General features: G+C 39.8%; 1 protein-coding gene across 1 annotated transcript; it reads left to right on the forward strand.

The window, feature by feature from the left end:
- The first annotated feature begins 310 nt into the window (after positions 1–310).
- LOC134573295 (ficolin-1-B-like) lies at positions 311–11,371 on the forward strand. Its single transcript, XM_063432953.1, has 9 exons — positions 311–424; positions 2,516–2,629; positions 2,798–2,851; positions 3,786–3,821; positions 4,784–4,819; positions 5,319–5,446; positions 7,442–7,571; positions 9,955–10,089; positions 11,002–11,371. The coding sequence occupies exons 1-9, from the start codon at positions 343–345 to the stop codon at positions 11,256–11,258; spliced, it is 972 nt and encodes a 323-aa protein (XP_063289023.1). The 5' UTR covers positions 311–342; the 3' UTR covers positions 11,259–11,371.
- The last annotated feature ends 8,176 nt before the right edge of the window (positions 11,372–19,547 follow it).

A 19,547-nucleotide genomic window follows, 5' to 3' on the forward strand; every position in this document is an offset into this window, starting at 1 on the left:
AACTTTATTTTTCATGTGATAATGCAAACCTAATCTTACAAGATATCAGTAGAAGTAAAAATATTGCCAGGAAAGGGAAACATTCAGAAATGATGAATCTATAAAGCCAAATCAGATGAATAAAAAGAAGGTGTGACTATCAGTGGTTAGAAGAGGTCTGTCTGCAATCAAACCGCTCCATATGATGAAATTCTCGTTGCTAAACACCATAAATTCCGTTACTGGCATACAGTCGTTGCTGCCTATTTAAGGATGAGGGGCTTGTTGTACTTTAGACGATAATCTCCATCTGTTCTAGAGATACCATAAAACACTTCTACTCCAGCAGCTACAGGGAGTGAGATGAGGAACTGTGCATATTCGTCATTGAGCATTCTCGTATCGCTGGCCGCCATTCTGTGTTATGCTGAAGACACCTGTCCAGGTGAGCTACGAATGATCCCTCACTCTAATCATTGAGTTTATAGTTTTACTGATTGGAGAAGCGCACTTAGAGTTTTTTCTTTAAATATGAGCTGTTGTGAACAGACAACTGATTTAACCCCTTAAGGACCAAACTTCTGGAATAAAAGGTGTGGCAGACGTAGCCACAACAAACTTTTTCCTATGTAAAAGAACGGTATTCAGGACTTTTACTATGAACGATTCGTTATTTTGCTGTATGTGAACAAGGTAATCGTTTCTCGAACAGTAATCACCATTCTGTTTGAGAACCGATTGTACCTCCCTTGCATGGGAGAATGTCATAAAAGGAGCATTGTGGCAAACCTAGCCAATTTAGGTCATATTGCAGAACATTTAAAAGTTGACAGTTAACTCCTGGAGCCGTGAATAAAAATTGTCAGTTGACTCCCAGGCTATGTGTCGTGTGGTCCTTGGGAATGGGAATTATGCTGTGTGTCCTGCCTTCTGTATGCTGAATCCTGATTACCAGCGGAGAGCCCTTGGATTAACCCCTGCCGCTCCGCTACAAAAGGGAATCATGACATGTCACACACGTCAAGTGTCCTTAAGGGGTCAAACAAATTTCCGGTAAACATAGTCATACAACTTAACTTTTGCTACTTACAATTATAATATAAGGTCAACAAAAGTGGAAAAATAAATGAAAAACAAACTACAAAGTGAATATAAACACATAGTTATATACACACTCGTCCTTTATAAAGGTCCCACACTTTGAATGTCAAAGCACATTGATTGGTTGACTTGAAAGCGAGCCAATCAAAGTGCTCTGATATGCAAGTCTTGCTTGTCACTTGACTTGCCAAGCAATGTATATAGACATAAATCTATATTATTTATTACTAATGGAGAAACCTAATTGGTTGTTTCAGTGTGAGAGAGTCTATCAGGTCTCACTTATGAATGATGGATGGATGTTGAGAAAATCAGTAAAAACAAAAGTCATTATTTCTTGTGAATAAATATGTAAGATTAAGAGATGAAATTAGGTTCTTCTAATACCGCTTTTATTGGACTAACAGAATTTTGCATTCGGGAGATCCTCCCTTTATCCATCCTAAAGTTGAGAAGGTGAGAAATGCTTTAATTGTGAGAACCATACGATCTATCCCAACTTTGCCAAAATTCTGATACACTTAAAAAAAAGGTTCATCTATTTTACATCTGCATCACTGGACTGATACGGCTAAAATTTCAAATCCAAATCTTGAATGAAGGAAAGTTATATATAAATGGAATATACAGCCCTTCTGTACAGCAAAACAAACGTTAGAATGTAACGTAACGTTACGGTCACTGATCTTTATAGTATAATGTTTCTAGTCATGTAGACAATAAACAGCTAATTGTGGTGACTCAAGAACCAGTTTGGAAGATGTTGGATACAATAACCGTGTTTGTATTTATCTCCAGTTTAGTAGCTATGTTGATTTTCATTTTCATTTACTATTTAGGATTGTCATTTTTAAACTTATTCTTAAGTTACCACAAATCATTACACTTAGTAGAGCTCAATATCGTCTGTAAAATCTGTTTGTGAACCTGAAAGAAAAAAATGCACAAAAAAATGAGTTGAAGTTTGCAGACAAAGACATTGAAACCCATGACGTCAGTAAGAGTCTTGGAAATTGAGTCATTACTACCCTGTAATTATTATTCCTATTATCAGTAATATTATCATTTTTATAGTGTCGGAAATTTCCACAGAGTTTTACAATTACACTATGAGACGTAGACGAGTAGATGTAAGAGGTGAATAAAGCCTTACTCAAAAGAGCTGACAATCTGAATCTGATTAATAAGGAAAAAATGATCAATCTATGAGGTTTATTCACTCAACAGCAAATTGTAATGATTTAAAAAAATCAGATCACAGATTTAAAGGAAAACCATCTGATTTGAAAATATTCTCCAACTTCACTATCGTCCCAGCTTGTCTGTTTTAACCTAAAATGTGTAATTTGGCTTTTAATTCACTGCAATTTGGTATTTGGTGAATGAGCCCCTAACTGGTGAAACATATATATATAATGTGTTACTTTCTGGGCAGATGTGAAGCTTATTGGCGTTGGCGAGTCGGACAAGCTGGCCATTTTGCGAGGATGTCCGGGAATTCCTGGAACACAAGGAATACAGGGAGTGCAAGGACCAGCAGGACCTAAAGGTGATGTCAGATGTATCAACCCAGAGGTTAATTATCATAATGATGTCATTGCATATTTTTCAGTTATAATGTATCCAGTCCAGGAATCCTGAGAATCCGAGAAATCACAATGTAAAATGGTTTTAGATAAAAAGTATTCTACTAACCCCTATGGTGTCTTATTTGTAGGAGAGAAAGGCTCGCCTGGAACTCACGGGAAGATAGGACCAATAGGACTTAAAGGTAAACTTACTCTAAATAGCGATATATTGGGAGAATACTAAATTAGAATACAGAATATGGGATCACATTTCATAATCATTGTACGATACTTTCTACATATTTAAATGCTCATAAATCGCTAAACTAATACATTCTTATACTGTCATGTCAACTGTACAAAGATGGAGAGAGAGAGAAATAGAAATGCAATGTGCTAAATCTGATACAATCCCCATAGAATCTAGAATTTGAATGTAGAACTTTATCCCAGAATTGCTTCATCAAAGAGCAGAGTCGTCATCAGTAGGTAAAGCTGGTACCCAGGTAAGCGCTCTGGCAATACACTGGGGGCCATCTCTGTGGACTGGGTGGCTTCTAACACAGCGGGCCCCTTACCGCATGCTTTCCTTTCACCCACATGGGGCATCAACTGCAACTGCTCCACCCTAACACCCGCAGAAGGAAACCACGTGGGAGTGAAAGGCATAGACTGCAGCACTGGTTCAGCCCCCACTAGACACCATGAAAGTCATCACCCTGCAGCAATGGATAGACAGACAGGAAAATGGGTAGAACCAAGAAGGATTCTGTGTAAAATATATCTCTGGCCATGTGTTGATGTGTGTACCTGTGTGAGCGGGAATCTAGCAGTGTGATCCTGTGACTGTGTGTAAGTGCATTACTGTGAGTGTGGCTGTGACTGTGTGTCTGGGAATGTTTGTGTATGCGCGTATGTGAGAGTTTGGAAGAGCCCAGTCAGTTGTTTTTAAGAGGCCACATAGCTTCTAAAGCCAACCGTGGATGTGCTAGTCATGGAATGAGCAAGATACGTGGACCATACATTGTCATCACGTGGCCCCAATCCGTGGCCAGGAAATCTCCTCATTGCACATCGAAAGCGGTGAAAAGGATTTACTGAGGGGCTCATAATTATATAGATTGTATTCTCTTCCAGGTGATAAAGGGGCCACAGGCGCACAAGGACAAAAAGGTAACAAGTAGGTAAATTCAGGATAAACCTTTATTGTGGGTAGAATTAGCAGATACAAATGATAAAGAATCAAGTAAAGAACAATCAACGTTGCTTCTGGAGATGTACATGGGCACATTTTCTTTCAATTTTGTTGACTTTTTAAATTTTGAATGCTCAAAATGTGGAAATTATCGATTCGAAATTAACCAAAATTGAGACGAATTTCTGAACGAAAAACACATTTTAGATGCATTCCAAAGGATACCAAGTTAGGGTGCTGTTTGGCAGATAGCTCTATAATTTCGTATCTTTAAAAACAGTAATCTCACATAAGAGTACCACTTAAGGGAGCTATTTACTAAGGCTGCCTGAAAGATCAAACTTAATAAAAGGACTTTTTTCTTCATTTTGATCTTTCAACTGTGTAGCAGATAACACTCTAATTTGCTATCCTTATGTGGGATCGCCATATTTAAGGGTACCAGATTAGACATTTATCTCCAAAACAATGGAAACAGCAACGTTAAGAAAAAGGACATTTATTTTTGCTCTTTCAACTGTTCGGTAGAAATTAGGAACTGAAACAATTCTTATCTGCCGTCACATTCTATGTTTCTATAAGATAAGGCCAGGGACTAATGAAAGTATTTAGAAAACTGGGCAGACTAGATGGGCCAAATGGTTCTTATCTGCCGTCACATTCTATGTTTCTATGTTTCTAATTATTACTGCATCTAGAGGGATCCATTAGCCATAAGAGTTTTAAAGCAAAACATTTTAAATGTGGAATGTCATTTTATCAACTCTGCATTTATTAACTTCACACTTATCTATTACAGAGCCGTTTATAGAGACACAATCTGTGATGTCTCTATTTAAACATACTAAAATATTCTTAGAGTTACAATGTAACTGTCCAAAATTCATATATTTTCTGATTTGCAATATTTTTAAATATTTTTTAATATTTCTTTGTTCAGGTGACAAAGGAGATCCCGGGGTACCTGCCCCTGGAAGTAAGTAAATAAATATAAATCCATTTAATTATACAGTAAAACTGACTAGGAGATGGCCTCTTTAGGTTTAAGGTAATTATTTGTAGCCTTAATAATAATCAGAGACAGTGAATATTATATAAATATTTAACGCGTGTAAGGTTTAAATGGTTAATCACTGAAGTGAGAAATCTGTGATTTTAAGGTGAATTTGAAATTTAAGATTAGAGTAGCTAGACAATGAAAGTATAGCCGACAGAGACTTTTTCCAGTTACGGCTATTCTGACCTTAAATTTTAAATTTACCTTGAAGTCACTTTGAATTCTCATTTTAGGAAATAAGCTTCTTAGCTGCCGCCTGTTAAAAAGTAATTTGTGTTAATTAAAAGTCTGCAATTCCGAGTGTTTTAATAAGCAGAGATATTTAATCTCCCTTTTTGATTGGCTGCATTAAACTGAATCAGGAAGTCAAACAGCTAACCGTCCAATCAGCATGATCCTCTCTCATTCTCTCCTCCAGCTGCCCAGAACTGTAAGGAGCTCTTGGACTATGGAGCTTCTCTGAGCGGTTGGTACACAGTATACACAAGCAATGGGCTTCCTCTCACTGTGTATTGTGACATGGAGACTGACGGAGGAGGATGGCTAGTAAGTATGGCCACTAAGTTTTACTTTCCTAGCAGACTACAGCTAAGGCAGACATGAGACAGGTTGATGAAACAGGCTATAGCGGAGTGTTTCCTGGGCTGCTCTTAAATAGAAAAAATAGGCTCCACCAACAAGATTATTTTAACTTGCATTTCCAGTTATGTCCACAAGGGGTCTCTACACTGTTGTTCTATGTAACGTTGCCACCATAACTCTGGATTCATGATTTTTTTATATATATAAGAAACAGGGCTTAACTCACCAGAGCTTATCCCTTAAGAGGAAACATGATAAGTAACAACAAGATTAGGGATGTTTTCAGAAATGGTTGTGAATACATGGGACAGCCTTACAGCAGAGCAGAGAGGCGTTAATTCGGCGATAATTTATAATGGCCAGGGCTTGCGCTACCATAAACTGGCACAAGCGGCTTCCTTAGGTCACACCGGCCCGGCAGGGGGTGTGCAAACCTCTGGGTTGCTGGCAGGAGGAGAGAAGAGCACAGTGGTAGCTCACGCTGTGCACTTCCCCCTCTCCTGTAGCGCCAATTTTTTTTAGGGCGATGGGTGCCAGCGAGGGAGCTCTGATCCATATAAGCATTGTCTGTATAGCTCCTGGACATGCCCTGTAGAGGTCCCAGGAGCCGGAATGGGATGCCATTCCAGCCCAGGCACCACTGCGGGGCATACCAGGGAGCTATACAGGCAATGCTGAAATGGATCAGAGCTCCCCTAGAGGAGCACAGTGGCAGCCCACTGGACCCCAGGCTGTGGATTCACTCTACTTCTCTTGAAGGTAGGGAGACTGGGTGGATATAAAAAAAATAGCACCCCCATTCCCACACTAAAGCCCCTGTCCCAACAATACTGCCCCTATAACCCCACACTAAAACCCTATTGTACAGTGCTACAGAACTTGTTGGTGCTATACAAATAATAATAAAGTCCTGGATCCTGTCCCTCACATGTCTTCCCCCATACCCCCACACTAATGCACAGTGACACAGAAAGGGGCTGGTGGGAAAGTTAAAGGTACACCAGGGGGAGTAAGACACAATAAAGGGGGGATATATTACATTAAAGAAGGTACATCAAAGGGGCAAAAGGGAGAAGACATTCAAGAGAGAATATGAAACACTAAAGGGGGTAAGAAATTGAAAAAGGGGTTACGAGATGCACAGGTGATGCATTTTTTTCGGTTGGTAGGGGGGCAGCAAAATTCATCTTCGCCTGTGTAGCCAAAAATCCATGCACCGCCCTGATCTCAGTTTAACCCAAATACTAACCATCTATTAGAACAAGGTCACTTAAAATAGGGCAGAATATTTACCATTGCTTGGAACTGTCAGGATTCACGCCTGGACCTCCAGACTGCCAGACGGGGTCGCCCTTTTATTGCCCGAAGAGGGATTTGAACCTGTATGCTTGGCAGTTCTGAACCTGCTCTTTAACATCTGAGCCATTTCAGGACTTGGGATAACTCCTGTTTTATCTTGTATTGCCTGCAGCACTAAGGGGCTGGACTTCACCTGGCTCAGACCTGTCGATCACTCTCCAGCTGAACCTGATATACTAATCATCAAGGTATAAGACACTGCTCCTCCCTAAGGGCAGTGTCAGTTCAATGACTCTGGTTAGAGAGTTGCTACTCCACGTGCTAAGATTTCTCCTGACCTTGGATTGTGACTCGTATCTCCTGAATTCTGGCATCCTTTGACCTTGGCTTGTTACTCGTATCCCCTGATTTCCGGCACCCTCTGACCATTGGCTTACCTACGACTATTCTCCTGGATTTCCTTGTCTGTACTGCGACTACAAGCATTCAGCTGCACAGCCCCCGTGCACAGATTCACAGGCCAGGTGAGTTCTACCTTGACCACCTCGGCCTGTGTCTAAATGCAAGGGTGAGCTTTTATCTCTGCATGTTGGACTCCCAGCAAGGTAAGCCTGACAGGAACCTATTGGGTTAACTAATAACCCCTTACTTTGTAATTAGGTTTTCCAGAGAAGGATGGATGGGTCGGTGGATTTCTTCCAGGACTGGAATTCCTACAAGCGAGGGTTTGGCCACCAGACTAGCGAGTTCTGGCTGGGGAACGATCACATTCACCAACTTACATCCACAGGTAATATTCATGTTTCCTACTGCAAGCAAAGCCCCGCCATTATACTTTATTATTATTATTACTATTATTATTATTATTATTGCCATTTATATAGCGCCAACAGATTCCGTAGCACTTTACAATATTATGAGAGGGTGATTTAACTATCAATAGGACAATTACAGGAACGATAGGTTGAAGAGGACCCTGCTCAAACGAGCTTACATTCTATAGGAGGTGGGGAATAAGACACGTTAGGACAGGAAATAGCAATCAAACAGGCAAGAGCAAGAGACAGTTATGTGAGGTAGAGGTTACTCTGGGAGGCCATAAGCTTTCCTGAAGAGATGGGTTTTAAGACTCTTCTGAAATGATTGAAGACTAGGGGAGAGTCTGATGGCAGTAGGCAGGCTATACCATAGGAAAGGAGCCATCCGTCAGAGGTCCTTCAAGCGCGAGTTGGCCGTACGGGTACGAGCAGTGGTCAGGAGGTGGTCACGGGCAGAGTGGAGGGAACGAGGAGGGGCATACCTATGTATCATTGAGGAGATATAAGAGGGGCTAGAATTGTTCAGTGCTTTAAATGTATGGGTTAGCACTTTGAATTGACTCCAATAGGATACAGGGAGCCAATGTAAGGACTGGCAGAGGGGTGATGTGTGAGAGGACCGACTAGAGAGGAAAATCAGTCTAGCTGCAGCATTCATTACAGACTGTAGCGGGGCAATACAGCTTTTGGGGAGACCAATCAGGAGAGGGTTACAATAATCCATGAGGGAAATTACTAGAGCATGGACAAGCTCTTTGGTCGCATCTTGCGTAAGAAAGGGGCGGATGCGTGCTATGTTTTTGAGTTGGAACCTACAGGATTTGGCAACAAACTGGATGTGAGGCTCAAAGGTGAGGCCAGAGTTAAATATGACGCCAAGACAGCGTGCTTGCAAGGATGGACTTATGTGGATATCACTGACTTGAAGGGAGAGCGAGAGAGGAGGATCAGTATTAGGAGGAGGAAAGACAAGGAGTTCAGTTTTAGAGAGATTGAGTTTCAGAAAGCGTGAGGACATCCAGTCAGAGATGGAAGAAAGGCAAGCATTGACACGTTGCAGGACGGCAGGGGAGAGGTCCGGGGAGGAGAGGTATATCTGAGTGTCATCAGCGTACAGGTGGTAGTGGAATCAAAAAGAGGCAATAAGCTTGCCAAGAGAGGCAGTATAAAGAGAAAATAGAAGGGGACCAAGGACAGAGCCTTGGGGGAACTCCAACCGAGACAGGACGAGGGGAGGAGGTATGCTTGGAAAAGGAGACACTGAATGAGCATTGGGAGAGATAGGAGGAAAACCAAGAGAGGGCAGAGTCACAGAGACCGAGCGATTGACGAGTTTGAAGGAGGAGAGCATGATCAACGGTGTCAAAGGCAGCAGAGAGGTCAAGAAGAATTAGTGTGGAGTAGTGACCTTTGGATTTAGCTGCGATTAGGTCATTAGTGACTTTGATCAGAGCAGTCTCAGTAGAGTGGAGAGGGCGGAAGTCAGATTGAAGGGGGTCAAGGAGAGAGTTGGAATTGAGGAAACGAGACACACGGGTAAAGACAAGTCTTTCCATGTTCTTTAACATGTTCACTACCAAGTACTGCTAGCATAACATTTATCAGAAACCCCAGATGAATAGTTAGCACACTGGCGTAGTTAGAATTGTTAGAGAAATAGTACGTATTATTTCTCTCAATTGGTGTCCAGTGATCATGAGCGTCAATTTACTGTCGCACCTCATTGGCTGACACCCTGCTAAACCTTCCTCGTACTCCGGGCAGAGAGAAAGAAAGCCATGAGGCAGAGGTAGTAGGTGAAAGACCCCTATTTCTGGGTTAATTTGTTGTAAAACTGTTTAGGCCCGGTAAGTAATATGGCTACCAGAATCCTCTGCCCCTCAACAATTTAAATGAGCTTAGTTTGTTATGAGTTTGGAAATATTTCCTTCAATGGGGTTTCATAGGTTACTTTTTGTTTTACATTTAACATTAACCCTATGTATAAACGTTGCTGGGAGGGAATGGGATATTCCTTATAATTTAATGAGAGAGTTGTGGCAATTTAAAATAGCAGCTGATTTGTAGAACTGTTTCAAGGTGATAATTTTAGCCTAAATATTCCAAATCAGCCTTTGATACCCAACGTCACTGCTAAGAAAATATCCATAAATTTAATTTCAGATTCCGTGTCACTTTCCTTCCTCCTCCTGGCAGACACCCAAACAGATACATAAACACAAACCTCGACCGTGTCCGTCAGTATGTGATTGTACATCGTGCTTTATTTCATGTTTATCTTCTATGGATTGTTTATAAACCATGTGGTTTTGCCCAGCGCTGCACGTAATAAATAATAATTCACTTTTCTGATAGGAACATACGACCTCCGCTTCGATTTCATGGATTTTGAAAACAACAGAACTTACGCCACATACAGCAACTTCAAAATCACAGGGGAGAATCTGAATTACACTTTGCGTTTGGGGTCATTCACTGGAGGGACTGCAGGTATGACAGACACCAGCCATCTGTGTATCCGTTATCCAAATATTTTAATTATCTATTAGAAATTATTCCTGCCGTTCCCAAAATGACCTCTAGGTGTCAGAAAAACACCTTAAAACCTTTTATACTCATGATGTGACTCATTTCATTTCACTGAGGGTTTATTCACTAAATGATGTGTTGTAGAGCATTGATCGTGGATTTTAGCACAATATAGCAAAAAGCAATAGCAAAAAGTAGAAGAATTCTGAAGCTAGACTATATGTTCACTTTGTTTTTTTTTTCTAAAATGTTTACTTCCCTTGACATTTCTAAAAAAATACCAGATTTATCCAATAAATCCATGAAATATTTTCTGTCTCTCTTATAGGTCAACAAACGAATACGTTTATACCAATCTTTTAAATATACCGGTATTTCAAATACACATGTACAATACATAGGGGTGGTCCTGCTAGGAAAGATAAGAATGGCATAACTAACGTATTTTTAAAAATATAAATGTGATTTACTCTCACAATTTGTAAGACCAAAGAGAGCCCTCAGAGTAATGCTGGTTTCAGATATGTTTCCATGTATTCAATTCAGATCCAAATTTGGGCTATATAAAAAAAGAAAATGCAACCAGATAAAACAGGAGCAATATAAAATGCAAAAAAGCAGTCCTACGCGTTTCATGCCACCAGGGAAGTTAATACCAATTTGTTACGTTTTTATTACTTTGTGTTTTCTACACAGTTTGCTGTGAAAGTCCCTTTTTTGTATCGATATTTCAAATACAGACAGATCCTAAATAAAGATATAATTAAAAATCACATCCAATTTTCCAGTAAACTCATGGTCAGGTAAATATAATCCGGTTTATTTAATGGACTGCACTAGTGGTTTACACATCATCTTCTCTTCCATTTACAGGTGACTCCTTCTATGGTCACAGAAACACACCATTTTCTACCAAAGATAGAGATAACGACCGCCATACCACGAAAAGCTGTGCAAATAATTACAAAGGTGCCTGGTGGTATACGGAGTGCCATATATCAAACCTGAACGGATTGTACCTGCGAGGAAATCACAACAGCTACGGCACTGGGGTAAACTGGAGGTCGGGCCGTGGTCAAAATTACTCATATAAAATATCAGAGATGAAGATCCGACCTCAGTCTAACTAACTGCTAACTGGTAGTCACTGTATACATGGAGGAAACAATGTATTAGAATGTCAAATTCTGCCCCATATCAAATGTTGACTAAACTCAGGAAGATGGTCTGTGAACTAAATTGAAGATCAGATTTTTTTAATCCTTTCATTGCTTTGAAAATTATAAACCATATAGACATTACAATTGTGAATAAAATCACATGCGACAATGTGACACTGATTAATCAATCAATGATGTCATTCCATCTGAATAAAACAAGAAAAGTAATATATGAATTGGTTACTGCTGTCTTCATGTCATTTTCCGTATGTCTTCGGACCTCTCCTTGTCCCTGTCATCGAGGTTTGCTGGTGATATCTCAGTGTTGGTTCCCTACTAGTCTCCCATCATCACTCATGAGTGTCTCCCAAAAATTATTTTTTGCCAATTTGGTTGCTGCCAATTCCAGTTTGTAGATGGATAGGACAGGTTTCCCTGGAAGAAAGACAAGCAGGACTGCGCATTTGCAGAGCGCTATTGAACAATTTGTGTATTGGTTATAATGCCGTGTAAGGCTTGCCAAGCAGAGTCGCACTGTTTAACCCCTTAAGGACACATGACATGTGTGACATGTCACGATTCCCCTTTATTTGAGAAGTTTGGTCCTTAAGGGGTTAAACATTTGTTGCATTTTTCTCTGGTGTCCCCAGAAGCCGACCACCAAAGAAAACACCAGGAACAGCAGGTCAAGGACCCAAAATCAGAACTGTACCACGGTAGAATAAATGTTTGCTGGCAAGTAAGTATTTAATCTCCACTTACTCCTCTGCCCACTTCATTTTCGCTTACTTTTCTTCTTCTGTGCCTCTTTCCACCATTCATCCTTGATTGTGCTTCAGTATCCCATCACTTTATGGGTTACTCTTCCACTTCCCCTACTGACCCATTATGTCTCGACATCCTCCTCCTCCTCACATGTACCCTCCCTGTGTGTCTCCACATACCCTCTCTTACCCATACTCCTGTAGCCATGCCGATTATTGCTGTGCCAGAAGCATACACTTCTTTCCCCCTCGTTCCTTCAATGTAGTTTCACTGCCAGTGCCAGTGCAGGGTTAGTGGATATAAAAACATGACATCATGTTAAATCCTCCACTTTCCAAGTGCTGGCAGCATGCTCAGAACTTCACTGGAAGAATAGGCAAAGGAAACAAGCATGGTCAATGCAATGGTCCTGCTTGGCTGAGCTTCAACAGTAAATGCATTGGGGGAGGAGGTGTACTAATAGGATGTGGTACTAAATGCCATGGAATTCTGTTATTGGCACCCCGTGACAAATAGAATGCATAGCACTCGTCCTTGAAAAGGTACAATTTCTAAATTATTTAAGGCCCCTTCAATGAACTTAGAGTATAAAAGGGTCAACCGTGTCCCAACAGATATAACCTAACTGTGCCTAAATGCCTTTTGTTTTAGAGGGAAAACAGTTTGGGACAAGAGGACCAACGGAAAGCTGAAATATAGAATTTCTTCAGAAAATATCAATTGGTAAAACAAATAAATTGCAGTTTGAACTGAACTCTACATTAAATCCAGGTAATTGTCTAAACTGACCCCACTGGGGTCAGGGTGGGAGGCCTATACTGTCTCACGTCCTAGAAAGGTGACCTTGCATGTACAATGTCGCAGGTAATAAATAATGTAATTCTCCTGTTCATTATAACTTGTTTTGATGTTTTTGAGACGAGGAGTTGGCTACATGATGTTTAGCTTTTCTAATATTTTTATTCTTTGTGAGAGAACAGCAACATAACTTAAAACACACAGTTCATGTAGATTCTGATTGTTCTCAATCCAATCCATCCCTCGAGAAAAAGGGGTAACATCTGGATTTGAACAAAAGCGAGAAAGCCCAAAACCCTGTTATATCAGAAACTGTTGCTCCAAATCTTTTGTTAACTCCCTAAAAATGGTCTAAAATTTGAGAACAGTCAATTAGTCAAGAAACAACCGAGCATACAATTGCCCAATTTCACAAAACGTCTGTCGTTCCCAAGTAGTATTTAGAAATAAACACCCTCACATTAAAAGGAACACTCTAGGTAACATACCCACATTAACTCTTTGAAGTGGTTATGGTTATCATGATTGGAGCGCTCTGGCCCTCTCCCATGGTACACTGTGAAACCATTTATTTTTCCATAATTAACTAGAATCCCACCCTCCCACCACTTCTTCCTTCTATTTGTGATCTACCTAATAAAGCCCTGTGTAACAAGGTGGCTCCTCTTTATAAATACCAATAATAATAATGCTTCCTTGTGATAAGGGCAGTGATTGGCTGAGAACGAAACATGAGGGCTCTCAGCTTATCACTGCCACCTATTACTCATACAGGTTGGTATAGGTGTACAAGCCATACCAGAACCAGAGCAGAAAAGACAGCGAGCCACCACAGGTTAACCATTAAACCATAATATAAACTGAGGAACAACGTCAAGTCACTCCGGCCACCATTATCACTTCAAATAGATAAAGTGGTTATGGTGCAGAGAGTGTTCCTTTAACGCCACAGATCTTTGACCTCTCAAGTGATTTCTCTTTAATTCCCATAAAGTGTGAATTCAATAGAATTTCACACTGAATTTCAAATTTTAGGCAAAAATAGTCAAATTGAAAACTCAGCTGAAAACGTGAAATTCTCTTTGAATTCCTGACAAGTCATACTTTAATTAATAGTTAACCTGTTTAAGTGTCCAAACACTTATGAACTAGAATCAATTGCTCTCTAACATTACGACTACTGCTGAAAACATACAGAAAATCCTATTGAAAGTAAATTGACTTTTATTTTATTTTTTTCATGATTTTTCTCATTTCAAAAATAGTCCTCATGGGAACTCTATCCCAAAATAGTAATTTTAGATGAAGAAAGGGGGAAAAAAGCTTAATTAAGGAAAATGTAAACAGATTTGCATTAAGAGGACCATTTCTGACAGCGACTCCCTCCCTCTCCCAGTCACGTGTGGTGTTCCCCAAGGTTCCATTCTCGGCCCCCTACTATTTTCATTATTTATAAATGATCTGCCTAATGTCTGCAAATCCTCAAATGTACACATGTACGCAGATGACACGGTAATCTATGCGAGCAATTCCGATCTACCGCAGCTTGAGGCTGTGCTCCAAGACCAGTTTACAGAGGTTGAAAAGTGGATCGCAAAAAACAAACTGTTCCTGAACACTGACAAAACTGTCACAATGATCTTTGGAACAGTACCTAAATTACACAAATTACACAATTCTCACCTATCCATCAAAACAATTTCAAATGGCACACTGACCGCAGTCCACTCTTTCAAATACTTGGGTATGATGTTAGACCCCAATCTATCTTTTGGCCTGCACATAGAAAAGCTTGCATCTAAACTTTATCCAAAACTAGGTGCCCTGTACAGAAACAAATCCTGCCTAAGCCCTTCAGTAAAGGAAAAGATTGTACAGCAAATGCTGATGCCAATCATTGATTATGGGGATGTAGTATATGCATCTGCGTCGCAATCCCACATTAATAAACTCAACACATTGTATAACTCGTTCTGCCGATTTGTGCTACAATGTAATTACAGGACCCACCATTGTGACATGCTAAAAGAACTAAACTGGCTGTCGCTGGAATCCAGACGCACCCTTCATCTTTCTAGCCTTGTGTTTAAGAGCTTTTCTGGGAAACTCCCACCCTACCTGAACGCAATGCTTTCCCCGGCTGTTCCCACTTCCTACAACCTCCGATCCAGTACCAACACTTTACTTAGTCTACCTCAATATAAAAAGAAAGCAGCCCGATCCTCCTTCTCCTACAGAGCACCGCATTTGTGGAACGACCTCCCGCACAAATTAAAATCTTCCCTAAGTTTAAAGTCCTTTAAGAGATCCATCTCTACATACCTCAAAACAGAATGTACCTGTCATGGTTGATTATATTTTTCCTACCTGTTCTATGTTAAATGTTGTATATATTGTATATTAATTTTGTATTTTATTGTACACTAACTGTAACAATGCAATGATTTGTGGACCCAGGACATACTTGAAAACGAGAGAAATCTCAATGTATCTTTCCTGGTAAAATATTTTATAAATAAAGAGTGGAAAACTGGAATTTAAAATTTTATGATTTTTTTAATATTACTAATCAACACCAAACTAAAAGTCATACAGTAAAAATAAATTGCTAAGTTACAAAAACTAATAAATGTTGGTACATGGCAATCAGCCTTTCTGTATTGCCGTCAGTATGATTAGAATGTGAGAGAGAACAATGATGGCTTCTCTGCCTAATTTGCACTTTGACTTAGAAAATATAGAGATAAATAGTGAATAAAAAAAACATGTGAATGTCAAATAAAGAGTTGAAAAAAAAGTTTGAAAATGTATTATTAATGCCATCCGATATGTTAAGGCAGTTCTATCTTGTGTGACATAGGGACATAGGTTCACAGTTCTGTATTATACTCTTTAATTAAAAATATACTTTTAGTTTGAAAGGGACACTATAGTCACCAAAACTAATTTTGCTTAGTGAAGCCTTTTCGATGTATAGATCATGCAATTTCGTAGTGTCCCTTTTAAACGCATTAGAAAAAAAAAATTAATTGTTTGTTACCTTTTTAACCTTATTCTTGAAGTTTTACAAACCAAAACACAATAAAATACATTATTACTAATTACTGGGATAAGCATTATATAACATTGAAAATAAATTTGTGTCAGTTGGTTTTCTTTTTAAAGAATATATTTAGTTTATAATTTGCCAAGATGCTGGTAAATCTCACATAGTAAGTGTGCATTCTTCCTTTGATGTACTTCTGTCTAGCTAGGACCCACATTTTCAAACACAAACTACAAACTAGTATTTTCCTTTTCGATGGTCGTTCTCTTGACTCACTGGCTGGCCAAGTCTTTAATTAGTAATGAATGATCTCAGTTTACTACGGGGCACCATCTGTTCCATTGTAGCAATTAATTAAACCTTTTGTTACTCAAGGTTGAGTTCTGGGTGTAGGGCTTTCTCATTTGTTTATAAATGGTCCGGAACTGGACTGTTGGAGTGTTCATATTTGTAGGTGACACTAGACTTGTGCATGGTAGGAAAAATCATTCTGGTCGAATCACCTGTGCCGAAAATATAAAAAATAAAAATGAATAAAATGTAAAAATTAGCTTGTTTGAATTTCATTAACAAAGAGAGATTTGGAAAAACGAATCCGAGAAAGATTAATAAAAAAAAAAAAAAAAAGCCAATTACTGTACTGTGAAATATATATACGCAATATACAGATGATATATTTTACAGTACACCACTAAGCACATTTCCCCGACATTTGGTTCACAAGAAGAGAAAAAGTAACCAACTAAAATAGTAAAGGATCTATATTTAAATACAGTATTATATATTTATTAAATATATAGATTTGTTTTACTGTTCCTTTTTTTCTCTATTGGTCGCTTCTTAGTTGATGTGTGACTAAAATAAACATTCACAGGGTTATTTACTAACGTGAGAATTCAAAATGAATTTCGAATTGAAGACCAGAGTAGCCAAACATAACAGACTTAGCGAACATTTTCACTTCGGCTTTTTTTACCTTAAATCTTACATTCACATTGAATTCTCACTTTAGTGAATAATCTTGTCACGGTCTGTCCCTAGCCATCAATTATCTCCTTTCATGTCGCCATGGGTGGGATTCAAATCCCCCCCAAAAAATGAACATCTTGTCCAGTGTATGTTTCATTTGCTTCGTGAGTCGGGTGCATTTCGTCTCAGAGTTTGGGAATTCGAAAGATCGGCCTGAATTTGGACGAATTGCAGTTTGGAACGAAATGAGTCTCCACGTCTATGTTTCACCACACTGTAAATCCAGAATCCTCGCAGGAGAATGCTGTGTGTATGGGGCAATTTCATATTAATGAGTAAATCAAGACTAAATCTCCCATTATGCAGGGCCTACTAAAAAATTTCAGCCACTGATCCAAGGACTCGTCTGTAAACTCTGAGGACTCGTTTTTAAACTTCTTGTCATTTACTGGCAAGATGATCATCGTTAAATTGGTTGTGATGGTCATTTGGATTATTGTCGGTTTCCTTGCTACAGAACTTAACATATAAGAAAATTATCTGATTGAAGAGAATGGTTACTGAGGGCAAGGTAGGTCTTGATGTTAACCCTTTCAGAACCCAAATAGTGAGAAACGTAAGAATGGTGCTAATTAACTAAAATCTTTATGGCCACTTTCGTAAAAACAAAATTGACCGATTTGCTTGACAGTAAATGAAGAAAATTATTTGGCATTGTAATTCGGTAACAGGGAAATTTATTCCGCCATCCAAGAAGTGGTCAATGTGGCTCTCACACCGACACTTCTAACCTTGTTTCAAGGCTTACCTGGGTCAAGGACAGGATTTAGAACCTTGTGTCTTTCTCCCTAGATGGTTCCTCAATCATACCCATCTTGGGGGTTGATTGCTGAACTCATAGGAGTTAATGTAGACTAAACTTAGCACTATCTGGTAATACACTACAGGAAATTTGTAGGCTACACCAAAAGAGTCAGCACAACTTACAGATTACCTACCTACAGACTATAACCCCCATTATCCTCTATATTCACTACAGCCACTATCACCCCCTATAGTACTGTGCTGCTAAATGTGTTGGCGCTATATAAATAGCAAATAATTAAAATAAGATAGCTTAACAGGTCAATTTTATCCATCATATTCGCTTTAACCAAGGAACTCACCATTCTTCTAGAATTCAAGGAAACTCTCAATTAATCCAGACAGACCACCTCTCAATAACCGAGGGCAGATTTGGATACAGATTCCACTTACTCGACTGGTGAGTGAGATAAAACCTGCCAATGTATTTAGCTCTGTACTTGTGATTTAATGGAAGAATCTCGCCTCTGAGATTGCAGAAATATTTGAATTTATGGTCCCAATTGTTGTTTATGACTTCTAGTGAAGTCTTGCAACTTGTGCTACAGTAGCAAATGGGAAGATGAGGTCACACTCAATCTGGTCCTGAGGGTTCATGGGTTTGGTGCAATTTTCCACGGAGAAGTCCAACCTGGGTCCCTATCACTTCCCTACTCCTTCCTTCTGTACCGCTCTTTTGCTATTGTTGTTCTGCCTGGTTAATATGGTTTTGGTGGAGTTCGCTGGAATTGATCCTTACGTCTAAAGTACCAAGTTTAGACCAGGTATCTCCCTGTCTATTCCCCTTACGAGGAAACCGGTGAGTCTCCTACTATTTAGTAACTGTGGCAAAAGTAACCTCGCCACTTGTACTTGGAAGGGCCTGCTTGCCAGCCTCCTGCCCACAGACTATGGGCCCTGTAGGGAAACTTGTACAAGACTACCGAACTTGACCGACTGTTAGCACTGATTTCCCTGGAACTGTTTTGGGCATAGGACCATGTGCATGGTTGGTCAAAACTATGACCTTCCAGGAAATTCCTGAACCCTCAACTGATCTGTGTGATTTTTGGATATGTTGTTCATCCAAATTGGGGCTATCAGGGGATGTAACTTTTATGTGTTTCTAATGTACTTTTTAGGATTTCATAAAATTGTATGTTTTTCTATGCTTGGAGATAATTGGGTTAGATTAGTACAGTTCCTGATTCAATTATCTCCCAAGCACAGCGGAGGGATTCTATTGTTTGTGTTTGGGAGTGTCCCATGTTGTAACTATACTGTTATTGGTCTGTAACTGTCACCCTGCGCCCCATCAGGTCCCCTTGCATGGGGAACTGCATAAAAGGCCAGTTGTGGCTTCATTAAAGGCTGTTCCTGCTTACCCTCAACATAGAGTCATCTCATGCGTGGGGAAAACGGCTGTATCTATCCTGGGGATTGCTATATCACTATACTCCCCAGGAATTATAATCACTAGCTCTTATAAGAGCTGTTCCTGCTACACTCTGTGGGAGTAGGAGAGGTCTGCCCACTGGAAGCTGAATCCTGGACTTGGGTCCAGGGTGGGTGAATGACGGCGAGACCCCGGCGCAGCTGCATCGCTGGAAGTGGGGTCTGCTGTCCTTATGGTGTCTGGTGGAGTGCTGGAATTCCTCAGTGAGCACTAGGAGCATTGATTGGCGGAGGTACTCGGTCGGAGTGCCAGGTGGTCCGTCACAGTAACCCATATGGTCACTAAGTCCCTCAAATAGTCCTGGAAACCCCAATATGTATAGTTTGTTATTCTCGTACAACTTGAATGGGTTACATGGCAGGAGGTCCTTGACGTGCATTTC

This window comes from Pelobates fuscus, chromosome 9 (assembly GCF_036172605.1).
Source record: "Pelobates fuscus isolate aPelFus1 chromosome 9, aPelFus1.pri, whole genome shotgun sequence".
In the NCBI taxonomy this organism is placed as follows: domain Eukaryota; kingdom Metazoa; phylum Chordata; class Amphibia; order Anura; family Pelobatidae; genus Pelobates; species Pelobates fuscus.

What these genes read in the sequence shown, in the direction of transcription:
- LOC134573295 (XM_063432953.1), top strand. Translation starts at nt 343, where the DNA reads ATGAGGAACTGTGCATATTCGTCATTGAGCATTCTCGTATCGCTGGCC. An exon ending in AGGACCAGCAGGACCTAAAG is followed by an intron (nt 2,630 to 2,797) that starts GTGATGTCAGAT and finishes TCTTATTTGTAG; the next exon opens with GAGAGAAAGGCTCGCCTGGA. An exon ending in TCACCAACTTACATCCACAG is followed by an intron (nt 7,572 to 9,954) that starts GTAATATTCATG and finishes CTTTTCTGATAG; the next exon opens with GAACATACGACCTCCGCTTC.